This window comes from Papio anubis, chromosome 3, assembly GCF_008728515.1.
Source record: "Papio anubis isolate 15944 chromosome 3, Panubis1.0, whole genome shotgun sequence".
NCBI classification, from domain to species: Eukaryota; Metazoa; Chordata; class Mammalia; order Primates; family Cercopithecidae; genus Papio; species Papio anubis.
The window spans coordinates 43,558,871-43,572,515 of NC_044978.1; the positions used below are offsets into that span (position 1 = coordinate 43,558,871).

The window sequence follows — 13,645 nt, forward strand, 5'->3', positions numbered from 1 at the left end:
ACCTTCTGCCATGGGATGATGCAGCAAGAAGGTCTTCACAGGATGCTGGCCCCTTGATCTTAGACTTTCCTGCCTTCAGAACCATAAGCCAAATAAATTTCTGTTTATTATAAATGATATAGTCTCAGGTATTTTGTTACAGCAACACAAAACAGACTAAGACAGAAAGGAAGACTCAAAAGGCAAAAAAGGTAGAGATGAGGTATGCTCCAAATGTCCTAAACTGAAGTCATCATCTTCTCCCTCAAATCTGACCCTTACCATGTATTTCTTACTCCAATAAGGGTACACCTATCCTCCAATTTACCTAAGCTATAAACCTTGGGGTCAGCTTTGTCCCCTTCTTGCTCTCCGACTTCTTTTTCTTCCTCTTGCTCTTTGGATAGTTAATCCATCAAAGAGCTCTGTTTATCTGCCAAATATTTTTCTGACTCTCTCCTGTCTTTTCCACTCTTAATATCCTTGTGCTGGTTCTTAGCATCCTCACCAGGTGGACCACAGTAGTTTTCTGTCTAGAAAAAAATGCTCTTGTGTAGAAGACTGAAAACGTATTCCGAAGCTCAGAAGAAATCTCATGATGAGACTTGTTGGAGCAAAGATATTTGAAGACAGTGGAGAGGGTGGTAACACCATGGAAGCAACAGCACCAGCAACAATAGCAACAACAAAGGCACCAACGACAGAACCTTAGGAGATGGCTTTCATAGGGAGATTTTAATGTCAACACAGGAGAATGAGAAGAAACAGAGAAGTCGGAGACAAGCACAACATTGCTAGAGAACCCAGTGGTAGAGAGACTTCTATGTGAAATCGTACAGAAGGATGAGTAGAGTCAGGCTGAATCTCATAGCCTTCATCAATTTGATGGCCATTGGTGATCTTTAAGGATGCAGATTCAATGACAGGTTAGGAGTGGAAGCTAAATTCCAGTAGGTTAAAGAATGAGTAGATGGTGAGATGCTGGCAACAAAGAGAAAAGTCTACGCTTGTATTGAGTTTAGGATTGAAAGAAATAAAGTTAATGCAGCCAGGCATGGTGGCTCATGTCTGTAATCTCAGCACTTTGGGAGGCTGAGGCAGGTGAACCACTTGAAGTCAGGAGTTTGAGACCACCCTAGCCAACATGGTGAAGCCCAGTCTCTACTAACAACAACAAAAATTAGCCAGGCATGGTGGCAGGTGCCTGTAATCCCAGCTACTCAGGAGACTAGGCAGGAGAATCATTTAAACCTGGGAGGTGGAGGTTGCAGTGAGCTGAGATTGAGCCACTGCATGCCAGCCTGGGTGATAGAGTGAGACTCTGTCTTTAAAAAAAAAAAAAAAAAAAAGAGAGAGAGAGAGAGAGAGAAAAGAAAGTTAATGCATCCTAGTTCTCACCAAAAGACCCCAAATCTTTCCTTCTCTCTCAGGGAAATCTAACCTTTTCCCACTCCCTACTTCACATTCCTTTGAAGAAAAGTAAACTAGTGGCATTATAATCTCCAGCCACACTCCAAACCAATTTTCCATATCTTTTTTTTATCAAGTCATCCTTTGAAGTGTAGGCCATCCATCTTCATACCATCCCTATTATTGCTGCCCACCAGAACCAGTTTCTACTAGCCAAACATATCCACAGGAAAAGAAGGCTACACAGATACAATTTAGTACCTCTTCTCCGAAACGCAAAGAGTCCAAAAAACTTTTAAAATAAAAAAAGGTCAAGGGATGAAAAGTCGCCCTACCCCTCACCCCTCTGCTGTGGCAAGGGTTATAAAATAAGTATTCTAGTCTGGAAAAATGAAGGATTAGAAGGGAATGTGATCAGCCTCTAAGAAAACATGATGGATATGGCCAGAGAACCCCAGACTCAGCCACCAAATTCCAGAATATTACAGCTAAAAGGTAAACCTTGAAGCTTCAAAGAGATTGTTTATGTTGGAGCCCTGGTCTCTGTTACCCTGACAAACTATCCTTTTCTGATGCATTGCAAGCCTGACTTTTGTGAGGAGGAGGGGATCTCAAATTCTAGGCTGGACACCACATTAGCTGTGGAGACGGCTGCAGCTCCATAATCCTCCCCACGCTCACTGCGACCTCACCAACGGGAAAAAAAATCACCCTCATCAGATAGAATAGGAGGAAAGGTACCGGGTTTTATGAGATAGAAATGAAATAATCTGTTTTTTATTAACTATCACGAGAAAATTATTAGTTCATGCCAGAATCACAAATATAAACATTATCATATTGAAAGCATTTACTCTGAAGGAGACCATCTGGCAAAGCCTTGCAGACCACACTTTGAGAGGCAGAGCATGTGTCGCCATGGTGGGCTTTTCCATTAAAGCGGGAAATCCAGAAGAAGTGAAAATTTAAGGGTTTTGCGGGGAGTACTTTGCCGTAATGACATCTGCTAGATATTTGTCACATGTTCTCTAGGGGTGGATCTGCTTTTACAAATGCTGTTTTATGAAAACCTATATTTTCAAAACAAGGGGTGGTTATTATTCAGAATCCCTCTCTTTAAAAATGGATTTTTCCTTGGGCACTGAATTTCAGAAGGGTATTTATATAATGTATAGAGCATTAACTGTTTAACATAAAGGTTGGAGAAAAGATGAAGGGGACTGTAGGAAACCTGATGATTTAGGAGCCACAATTAATTACAGATTCACCAAAAATGGAAAATATGTCAATTGAAATTACAAAGTAAATGCATAGTTCTTTTTTTGTAAAATGCAGTTTTGAAAACCTCACGTTGTCACTTTTTTTTTTTTTTTTTTTTTTTTTCCTGAAAGGGAGAGAGAGAGCTATAATTTGGAAAGCATTTCACCCTCTCTGGATACAGAAAGAGCCCTAGTTACACACAAAGTGAAGGAAACTTTACATTCCAGAAAAGAAGAAATGCTGATGGCAACTCGAAGAAACGCCCGACTCCCTTGAAGATCCACGTGAATGGTTTTCACCTGGCTGGCTTCCAATGTCAGCAGACTTTGAACTTACATTTGTTTGCATCTTCTGCCTTCATTTGCTCAGAGCTGCTATTGCTGGTTGAATATCAGTTCCACGTTGAGCCTTTCCCAGATCTCTCTCCTCTAGGTCACACTGCAACCCCGTTTACTCAGGCAAAGACTATGCATATCTCAAAATCTAGTAAGAGTAGCAGCATCTAACAACTAGGAGCTCAGTAGTTGTCAGGGGTGTTGGGCTGCAGCAACTCAATCTCTACCTTTTAGTCAGGAGAGTAATTCAGATTATACACGCTGCATATGTTTACTGTCTCGTTATATCAAACACTTTAGTGTGGATATTAGAAGTAGAGGGAAAAGCTCTCAAGTAATTCAAATCTCCTGGGAGAATTTGGACTCTCAATAATTATTCTATTGTCCTTACACTTTTAAAAGTTTAACAACTGTTTTTAGTGCTTTCTAAAAGGTAATACATGCACACGATAAAATAAAAGGCAATTCAATGATTATGTTTCGAGAGTGAAAAGTCATAATATGATTTTGTTTGTATCTCCTGCCTTCATTTGCTCAGAGATGCTATTGTTAGTTGAATATCAATTTGTGTTTGAGCCTTTCCCAAATCTTGCCCCTCTGCCACACATTAACTCCTATGGGTGGACCAAGACAATCTATGGGATGAATTCCTCAGTCAGGAGTAGTCAACTTCTGGGGAGGTAAGCAGAGCTTCGCATTCTGGATCTTAAGCTAAGAGTCCTAACCTGCTATAACTTTGGTCACTGTACAGTCTTTTCTGACCAAATCTACAATCTATACATGACAAGTCATCTGGTGAGAAATTAGATTACTAAACGAGTGGACAAAGTATTTGTGTATGCTTCTTATGATCTATTAGCCATAAAAGAAAGTGGTTAGGTAGGTAGATGACAAATGAGTAAGAGAAAAAGAGTTATAGAGAAACAGCAAGACTTTAGAGCATCTAACCCCATTTCATTTTGTAAAAGAATCTTTCATTATGTGAAAAGAAACTGTAGCCTGGACAGCGTGAGGGAAGGGAAGGGACAAGGACAGAATGAAAAAAGGATATTTGCCTAATCATTAAAAAAAACTAATTGCTGGCCAGGTGCAGTGGCTCACACCAGTAATCCCAGGACTCTGGGAGGCCAAGGCGGACACATTGCTTGAGCCCAAAAGTTTGAGACCATTCTGGGCAACATGGTGAAACCCCATCTCTCCCAAAAATACAAAAAATTAGTTGGGTGTTGTGGTGCGTACCTGTGGTTCCAGCTACTCGGGAGGCTGAGGTGGGAGGATCACTTAAGCCCAGGAGACAAAGGTGGCAGTGAGCTGAGATCATACCACTGCACTCCAGCCGGAGTGACAGAGCAAGACCCTATCTCAAAATAATAATTGATTATGTAATTCATATTAATTCAAAGTAGTCTTATGGTTCAGTCTTCTGGTTTAGTATCAAACAACAGATCCAACAGTCCCACAAAAAAAAATATAATTAACACCAATTTGAGTCTTAGTTTCTTCATAAAACACCAGAGGGGAGTGCGTGTGTATATATATATATATATACACGTGTGTGTGTGTATATATATATATATATTTTTTTTTTTTCTAGATAGAGTCTCGCTCTGCTGCCCAGGCTGAAGTGTAGTGGTGCAATCTCAGCTTACTGCAACCTCCACCTCCCAGGTTCAAGCAATCCTCCTGCCTCAGCCTCCTGAATAGCTGGGATTACAGGCGCCCGCCACCATGCCTGAGTAATTTTTGTATTTTTAATAGAGACGGGGGTTTCACCATATTGGTCAGGCTAGTCTCGAACTCCTGACCTCAGGTGATCCACCTGCCTAGGCCTCCCAAAGTGCTGGGATTATAGGCGTAAGCCACTGAGTCCTGCTGGGAGTATATTTAAAATCTTCTTTACACATTTTTCTCTACAAGGATGTGCTGCAGCAGGAACCAACTAACAATGAATCTCTCCAAGTCATATTCTCTTGCTGTCTCTATTAATCCCTTAAAATTCCTCCCAACACTCAGGCCGCACAGTTTCTTTCCTCTCTTCCTCAGCACTTTACTATATAGATGAATTTACCCTTTCTGGTTTCTGCCCCATATCTTAGAACCTCAACACTCAGATTGAAAGAGCCTATCATTACCAAGCAGGATAAATTTTAAAAATAAATTCATACATAGCGATATCAAAATGAAACTCCAGAGCATCGAGGTGAAAAACACAATCGTAAAAGGTACGAGAGGATACAGAGGATTACCTACGAAGGAGTGAGAGTCAGATCAAAAGGGTACTGCTCATCAACCAAAGCAGTCTCAAGAAAATAATGGAATAGCTTAGAAATGTTCAGGAAAAATCTATTTGAACTTAGAGTTCTATAACAAGCCAAGCTAACATGCAGAGAGAGAGAGAGAGAGCAAAATACCTTCTCAGACACACCAGCCCTTAGAAAAATGTATTACCCACTCTGATGGAGAAGGGAGGAAAAGCAAAAGAAAATCCACCAAAGATGTGCTCCAGCAGGAAGAAAAATGAATCCAAAAGGTAATCATGGGCTATAAGCAGTAAAGGAGAATGCATTCATGTTTTATTTTTGTAATTAGAAAGTAATCTTTTTCCAAAGGTTGGGGAGAAAAGATACTGATAATTATTTATGTTTATTTCTATTCCATTTTACCTTTGCATAATATGTCACTATAGTTTACAAAGTGCTTTCCCATAAATTTCCAGTAGCCAGAATCACAGGACCTACAAAAATGTTTTAAGAGGGCTATGTTAGGACAAATATTAATTCCAATAAAACTTGGAAATATGATCTCTGAGTCTAGTAAGATATTTCTTGCCATGGACACTGGCTGGCTTCTACAATCATTATGATGACAACATCACTGGGTTTAAGAAGGATTGATGAACATGAAATTTAGCAGACTTCTTTTTTTCTTTTAACTCTGCTACCAAGTTGAACTAGATTATGGACTGGTAGAGAAGGAGATGAATGGAGGGAAGAACTATAATAGTTCAGATGGGCTGATGCATTCAAAAGGAACTCACGAGATGTTCAGGCTCTGAGGTTTATTAACTAGACAGGACTCTCGCCACCAGGGTGTGTCAGGGAGGCCACTATTCTGCCCAGGAGGCCTTCTAATGACAGATCCTAGGTTCCCCAAAGGCGCCTGTTGAGAGGCTCATGGTGCTATTGCCTATGTCATAGGCCATGAATTTAGGGCTTGGAATCTCTCACTTGAACTTTTTTACACCATCCCTGATGTGTGCCAGAAAAAGAGCAGCTGCCAAAAAGCAGACATTTTCCTGTCTCTAAAAATAAAACACTGGCAACGCTTCAGGCTCCTGTGCCAAGACCTGGACCTTCCCAGGATAAACAATAGATCGCCAAGCCGATCGGAGAGCAAATACTGAGTCCTGAAGTATGTCTAAGTCCAGCCTGAAATGCCTAGGTCAGGACATGTGCACTCGAAAGCCAGGAAGCCAGAGAAGGCCCTCCCTCCTCCGCAGCTGATGGAGGGCAGCTGTTGCACCCAGCCATGGACCAGGTGTGGCTGAGTGGAGGCCTCAGGTTACACCCAGACCTTGACCCAGCTGAGGTCACAGAGTCCCTATCAGGTCCCGCCCCTAGAGCCCTGGAGTGCATGGTGACAGATCTGAGGGCCTGTGAGATCCTGTCCGGAGAAAGCTCCCTGGGAAGGGAAGAGTTCCAAAAGCATCCCTCTACATTCGTCACTCAGGGCTGTGCTCGTCACCTGTCAAAACCCCTCATGCCCAGCTGAGAGCCCTCACCTGCTAGATACAGGACAGCAAAACCTCCTGAATATAGGAATGCTATAGTAACAGCGTTCCCACTCTAATTGCCTCCCAATTCATCAAATCCTTCTACAGCACGTGTTCAAGCCCCTGTGCCTTGTCATTAGGGTTCAAACCTTCCAGACCACAGCTTGGCTTTTTGCTGGTTTGGGGACTTAAGAAGGCTAAGAGGGGGTTAGGGGAGGAGAGGGCCTAAATATAGCAAATATTTGCAGGCATAATCACTCCATAAACATGCTTCAGTGGAACAGAGTGTAGGGCCGACCCAGATGACGGATGTCACTCACCCAAGTGTCACATCATAAATAAAATTGAATGAGCCCATTCTCTCGCAGAACCAGAGTGACGCCTGTTCCCACTATAAATATTTATGAAGTCATCGTCCTTAAAAGACTTTATTTTTCCAGGTAAGTAGACTTTAAGGAAAAAGTTAAGCAGAGCTTTGCCTGCAATTATGGAATAGTCACCATAGCTTTTCAATGGGTAGTCCATGGAAAGGAAAAGAAAAAGAGAAAGAAGATAAGGAAACACAAGAGCCTGTTCCATGGGGCTTCTGCACAGAGATCTCATTTATGCCAGTCAAAGTTCATTCTCATTCAAAAAGTGACAGCCTTCTCTGGGAAGAAGAAACCAGAAGCAGAAACCAGAAGAAGCCCTATCAGTCGCGTTTCACCCAGGCCTGTGTAATGAAGGGGGCGCAAACAGATTCTTGTCACCCAAATTCCAACCCCTCCCACCACCTCTGCTAGGAGGGACATTCTCCTTTGCATTCTCACTCTCCCAGTCTGTCTCTTAGTAACAGAAAAAATGTACACCTCACCCCATTACTATGCTCATTTGAAAAGAATTCTCAGAATGTGAGGATGTGTGTCTGGGTGGCTCTCTGGGTGTTTATGCAAAGTCTACTACTTTTGCCTGTAGTTACTCTTCCTGATTGCATGAGGAATGGCACCTCGGAAACCTTACTGGCATCTGACAAGCTTTTCCTGTGCTCCATGCACTCAGGAGGAGCAAACACCTCCTCTGGGCTTAGGAGCACTCCAACAGTCCCCTTCTCCAAGGCACCGTGGCAGTCCAGCGACCTGGAACTCTCAAGCCATTGTCTCCACTACAATACATGCTAATTTTCATGTCACGTTGCAACTTCCATGTTACTCATCTGCTGACTGCACCAAAGCCCTTGCCCAAGTCCATCAAGCCTGTTTCTTTCCCAGGGATGGCCTTGTGCCTGGGCTCTCTTCCCCTCCAAACTCCGGGGTGGCCCCTGCTTTATCAGACTGAACTGGCTCTGGAGCTCTAGGAGAAAAGTTGATGATCATCTTGCTTTAGCCTCTGGGAAGTCTTGTTCCACAAAGAACAAGAGTCTCTGGTTTTGTGAAATGAGTCACAGGCTGCCTTGGCCATGCCTATCTGGCGAGGCCAGGGCTGCCATGTATGGTCTGTGCTCCGTGCCACCCACCTCTCGCTGTCAGCCCAAGCCCTTTGCCAGGACAGCCTGAGTCATAAAACTCAGCACATTCCTCAAGGGTTGGATAGTCTTTCCTTGTTATTACTTTGCTTTTGTTTTATGCAGCACCTGGTTTCGTTTTAAAAACCCAAATAAAAATCACACGGGCAGGGCGGGAGTGGGGAAATAAGAAGAAAAGCAAAGGGCTCTAACTCCCCAAACAGGGAGGCACAGAGCAGGACAGAGACGGGACTGCAGCTGAGGGGCTGGGGAGAGCTAGGATGTGCCACTAATGAATTGATTTGATCACAATCTTCCTTGCTGTATATGATAAAGCATTTGATGCCCAGGTCTCTTCCCCACCCTCCCATCCCCAAATTAGGCCGCAGTACAGTACTCATCAGTCATGTGACCTTCCCGAAGCCCCTCCACTTTCTGAGTGTCCTCAATCAATGGACATACATCTCGGATGAATCCTAAGGAACATTCTAGTTACAACACTCTGAGTCTATGAACCTGCCGGTTCCCTTTTTCTTGGATACAAGCCCTAACCCACGTGTGAGGGAATATGTTTCCACAAGCAAACATTTGCTCTTTGCCTTTTGGGGATTAAGGAATGGGGGATAGACAAGCAAGAAGGTGTAGACCCCACCACACCAATGCTGCTGGTCAAATTGAACTTCTGCGGCCAGGTTACTGTTGCAACTCATCTGTAAAGCTGTTAAGACTTCATTTTTAGAATTAAAACAGAATTCTAATCAGCTATCCCTTGCATATAGTAAAAAACAAATGATGAATTAATGATAACCATTACCTTAGAGAACTGTATTTTACTGGACCAGGAAAAGCCAGTAAGTTAAGAGATTAAAACCTGGATCATGAGGTACTAGACTCGGAACCTCAACAAAGGCCTTTCTCTCCTACTGCCTGAGATGTCTACAGGGGCTGGCCAGGGCAAAACTCCGGAGGTTCCTGAGTGGCTGCAGGGCTGCCTTTTCAACGCATGCTTTTGGAGAGCCTAATGGAAACCATACGAAGGTTGCCGGGAATCAGACCAGATGGCTGCCGGGGAATGTATTTAACCCAACCTAGGGCTAAGAGACAAAAATAATCACTAGGAGTTTGGGGGACGGGAGGCAGGGGTGGTGCTGCGACTTTTAATTGTATTTTCTATTCAACAAAAATCCTAAGAGAAGGACGGTCTTGGTAACTGGGAGTAAATGGAAGGGGGTGTGGGGGGCAGAAAGCGGGGACTGGGGAGGAAGAGGGGGTAGGAGGTGGCTACTTCAGTAAACCAAACACCGTTCTGCCTTTCCTCGGAAGTCGGCGGCTGCCGGGGCCCTTTGCGGGCCTGACCGCAGCGGGCTCCTTCCCGCGCCCCGGGTCACCGCGCAGCCCCTGCCCCTCCTGGTCCCACCTCCCGCGCGCTCCGCGGGGACGACGAGGCGGGCGGTAGCGGGGAGAATCAGCAGGAGGAGGGTCGCGAAGAGAGGAGGAGGGTCGTAGGCGGTGGAGGCGGCCCGTGGACGCTAGGGGAGGAGGATCGTGGAGAGAGCCAGAGGATCGCGGAGAGAGGAGGTGGGCCGTGCAGGAAGGAGGAGGTGGCCGCTCCGGCGGGCCGGGAGGAGCGGGAAGAGGCGGACGGGGGAGGGGAGGGGCAGGCGGCGGGTGGGCGGGCCGTGGGCGCGGCTCCGGGGGCGCGGGCAGCCTACCGAGACAGCCAGGGCGGGAGGGCCGCGACCCCGCCCCGACGGTCGAAGCCAATTCGCTTCCCGGCGGCGCCTTGCGCGGAGGAAAACCTGGCGGTGGAAGGCTCCGGCTCTGCTGGGTGACCGCTCTGAATACAAAGAACCTTTCTCACGCCCCTGCGCCCTTCCCCGGGGCTCCCAGATACAAGGGACAGGCTCTGTGACGCCGGAGCCCACGACGGTCGGGGCCGCAGCACCATTTCTGTGGTTCCTGTGGATAAATGTGGTCCCAAGTATTTATTTATAAAGGAAAGTTTAATAAAGATTATAACAAGTTTTGTCTTTCACCACCAATTAAAAAGGGAACAAATTGAGAAATGAAGCCCATGGAATTGTCCCAGAAAGCCAGCCTGCCAGGGTCCAGATGTTCCTGGGCAGGGGGGTGTTGGGGGGGGGCCCATACCTCAAAGTTGTTTATTAAGCAAACTCCACGCCTCCAGCACTGTGGCTTCGTTTTCCAACTCAGTTAAATGGCGATGAGGGTCCTCCCCAGCCATAATCAGAGTATCGATCAGCTTCTGAATCCTCAGATGAGCCAACCTTGCTTTCAGAATCGCACCGTCCATGAAGCTGGAGAAAAATGGGCTGGTTGTCAACACTCGCTCATCTGCAAAGGTCACTTTTCCACAGAATTGGGAATTAAATGGTCTCTTCCAAACCAGATATCATTCATGAGCAGGAGATGGGATTGATCCTGCATTTTCTTCCATCTCTCTTAACCCTCCTGTTTAATATATTGTATCTCTGTCAGGAAGGCCAGATTAATAAAGCGGGAGAGAAAAAGGGCAGGAACTCTTGCAATCCCTAACCAGCCCCCACTGCTTCTCTGGTAAGATTCTTTCCAGGTTTCCCTAATTCCTGTAGTCCCCACATTCCTGGATGTGAATGCTCTGCTTTCCAGTTTCCATCAGGAACTTCTTCAAGATAGGACACAGGAATATAAATACTTAGAGAATGGTTACCAAAGGCACTACCCAGCAAGCAAGTACTTTCAAAATTAAGAATAGTGTTAATGATCGTTGAAAATTTCATTCAATCTCTACTTATTGCTTTGATGCAGGAAATCGGGCATTTATATATCTCAGTGCTTGTTCTCCTTCAAAGTATAAAATTTAAAAATATTAAGATTTGCCTTGTCTCATAAATAAAAAGTCATGATTTTTTTTTTTTTTTTTTGTCAGGACTCTAGGTCCAAGGTTTTCCAAATATGCACCGCATATTAATTGTGGGGGGTGTGTGTGTGCACATGCATGTACTTTTAGTCTGTTATTGCACCACAAAAACAAGAGCAGGATGTAATGTCATTTATTTGTTGGGAATGGTTGACTTAAAAGCGGCTACTTTGAGTATAGAGAATTCCCTTTCTGGGAGGGGTTGGGGAAGAACCTTACAGAGAGAAGCAACTGTTCCCCCAGAACAGCTGCAGACACTGATTGGCAATGGAATTGCTTGGCACCAGTACAATTCCATGTAGGCAAGAGGGATTTATTTATTTAACAATAGTTAATGATTCTCCCAAGCAACTCCCAAGAGGCCAGCTTTCAGTAAATGTACTTTCAGGAAATCATCTACCCTTCCTAGAAGCAGGCATCAACCCTACAGTGAAGGGATGTCCCTGGTTGACCACACAATATAACTTTCAGGGGACCACACAGCTACAAACGCCCCCAAACAACTCCCTCCACAGTCTGCCACCGCACTGGCTTTCCATGTTTGAAATGCTCCCTGGGAACATTATCAGGTCCTAAGCAGAAAAGTCGAGAAAAACTGCACCATTTCTGGAAGACCATCATTAAAATAGACAAGTCGCCTGGGAACCAGCGCGGGTCATTCAACCCTCTCCCATTAGCGAAATGTATCAGATTTGCTAGTTAATGCCCAAAGACCAGCATTTCCAAAGTGAAATGTATGTATAACTGGTGGTTCTTGTGATACTGTTAGGTAGTACTTGCATAACATTTTTTACTTTAATGGTCAGAGTTTTTTTTTTTTCCCCTAACACACATAACGAGAATATCAAACCCATAGTATAATGAACATAATTACTTTGGATGAGTCTGAGTTTTTTTAAAGTTAAACAGAAATCTTAATAAAGTAATAGAATAGCAAAAATAGTTGTAACTTCTATGCAGAAACCAGTTTTTATTCTTTCTTTCAACTTACTCTCTAAGAGTCTCTGCTAGAAATTTAAGACATAAAAAGAATCCCATTTTAACAATCTGTTTAAAAGCCCTGGGTTTTGAGAAAGTCTTATCAGGAAGGAGAGAATCCCTGGTCTGGAGGGTCATTTCGGGGAAGCAGGGACGGTAGATGATGGGTGGCAGGACGGGCACATGGGGAGGGAAACTCCGGCCACTGGGCACCGAGGGTGGATACGCGGCAGGGCAGGACTAAGGGAGAACTCCCTTTTTCACAACAGGCAGAACCCAGCAACTCACCGAAGAAAATTCGGACAGTACAATAGAAATTCCAACTGCTGTAAGCCTCTTAAGGGCTTGTTTCCAAAACAGCTGTGGAGAGATCCACCCAAGAAACTATTCATGATGCTTTAAGAAAGACTTTATCTTATCAGAACAGCTCCGCTTTTTGCCTGATTGTAACTTAGGGAATACTTTTATACCAACTCTAAACATACACAGGCCACCACCCCTGCTGCCATGTAGAGACACTCAGAACCCCACTTCCTGACTCTCCCCCAGAGATCCACTGTTGTAGGGCAAGTAGAAAGATGCTTACATGCTTTAGGACACCTTTCCCTCGTCGACTGTAGTTTATCAGGGCCTCCTGTGCTAGCTTTTTAGGTCTTACACCTAGGGTGAAGAGATAGCCAATATATGAGTGTTTGTGATAAACAGAGTCTACCATAAGTGAAATTTCCTGACATTCCCAAACATTGTTTTAAATCAATAGATCCAAATCTTTACATATGCAGCCCCTGCCTCTGCCACCAGTATGAGTGGCAAACGCCTCTTGCATTTCTCCCTCCTGTTATTTCTGCATCCTACCTTTTGTATTGTTAGGAGAGATAAAATGATGTAACAATGTGGGTGCCAGGAGGAAGGAAGCAGAAACGCAAAAGGTGTGGAAATATCACATGAAGACCACTATTAAAATAAAGGCCAGAAAATGGATATAAAGTAGTAGTTTAGGATGGGACTTACAGTATTTTCCATAATTTGGAGGTGTTGGAAAACAATCACCAAAATCCCAAATTTGATGTGCCTATAAAAAAAAGAGATATAAATAAATACCAACCACTTTCATAATAATAGAAATCTAATAAAATTCATTTTCCCAACATTGCTCCTCCCCACCCCTGCATTCAGAAAGCACTGATACTGCTGTCAAAAGCCACCACTGTGAGTGCAGTGTAGTTTCAGCCACTCGGGAGGCCGAGGCAGAAGATTGTTTAAGCCCAGGGAAAGGCCAGCCTGGCACATAGCAAGACTTGTCTCTAAAAAAGCTACCACTGTAATAATAAATAGTAAATATAGATAAAGAGGCAATTTACTATGAAAATACTACAGCAAATCAATTTTAAAGTTGCACACTCCTAGGTGAGGAAAAAAAAACGGACAAAGGAAACATACCATCTCATCATCCACTACAATCATTCACCTAATCTGCATTTCCGGCAAACACAATCTCTTGCTAAAATGTA

General features: G+C 44.1%; 1 protein-coding gene across 3 annotated transcripts in view; it reads right to left on the bottom strand.

Moving 5' to 3' along the window:
* C3H4orf51 (chromosome 3 C4orf51 homolog) overlaps nt 1–13,645 on the bottom strand; it is a 72,151-nt gene that overhangs the window by 20,145 nt on the left and 38,361 nt on the right. The window contains exons 4-6 of one of the 3 annotated variants that reach the window (XR_004182669.1): nt 13,146–13,206; nt 12,721–12,794; nt 10,388–10,554 (exon numbers count right to left, since the gene is read on the bottom strand). Coding sequence is in view for 2 of the 3 variants with exons in the window: in XM_031664249.1 (XP_031520109.1) it covers nt 10,447–10,554; nt 12,721–12,794; nt 13,146–13,206 (243 nt within the window). In the remaining variant the exon portion in view is untranslated. Of the gene's footprint in view, nt 1–10,220; nt 10,555–12,720; nt 12,795–13,145; nt 13,207–13,645 lie in introns of those variants that run through there. The other 2 variants (XM_031664249.1, XM_031664250.1) reach the window with 2 other exon arrangements.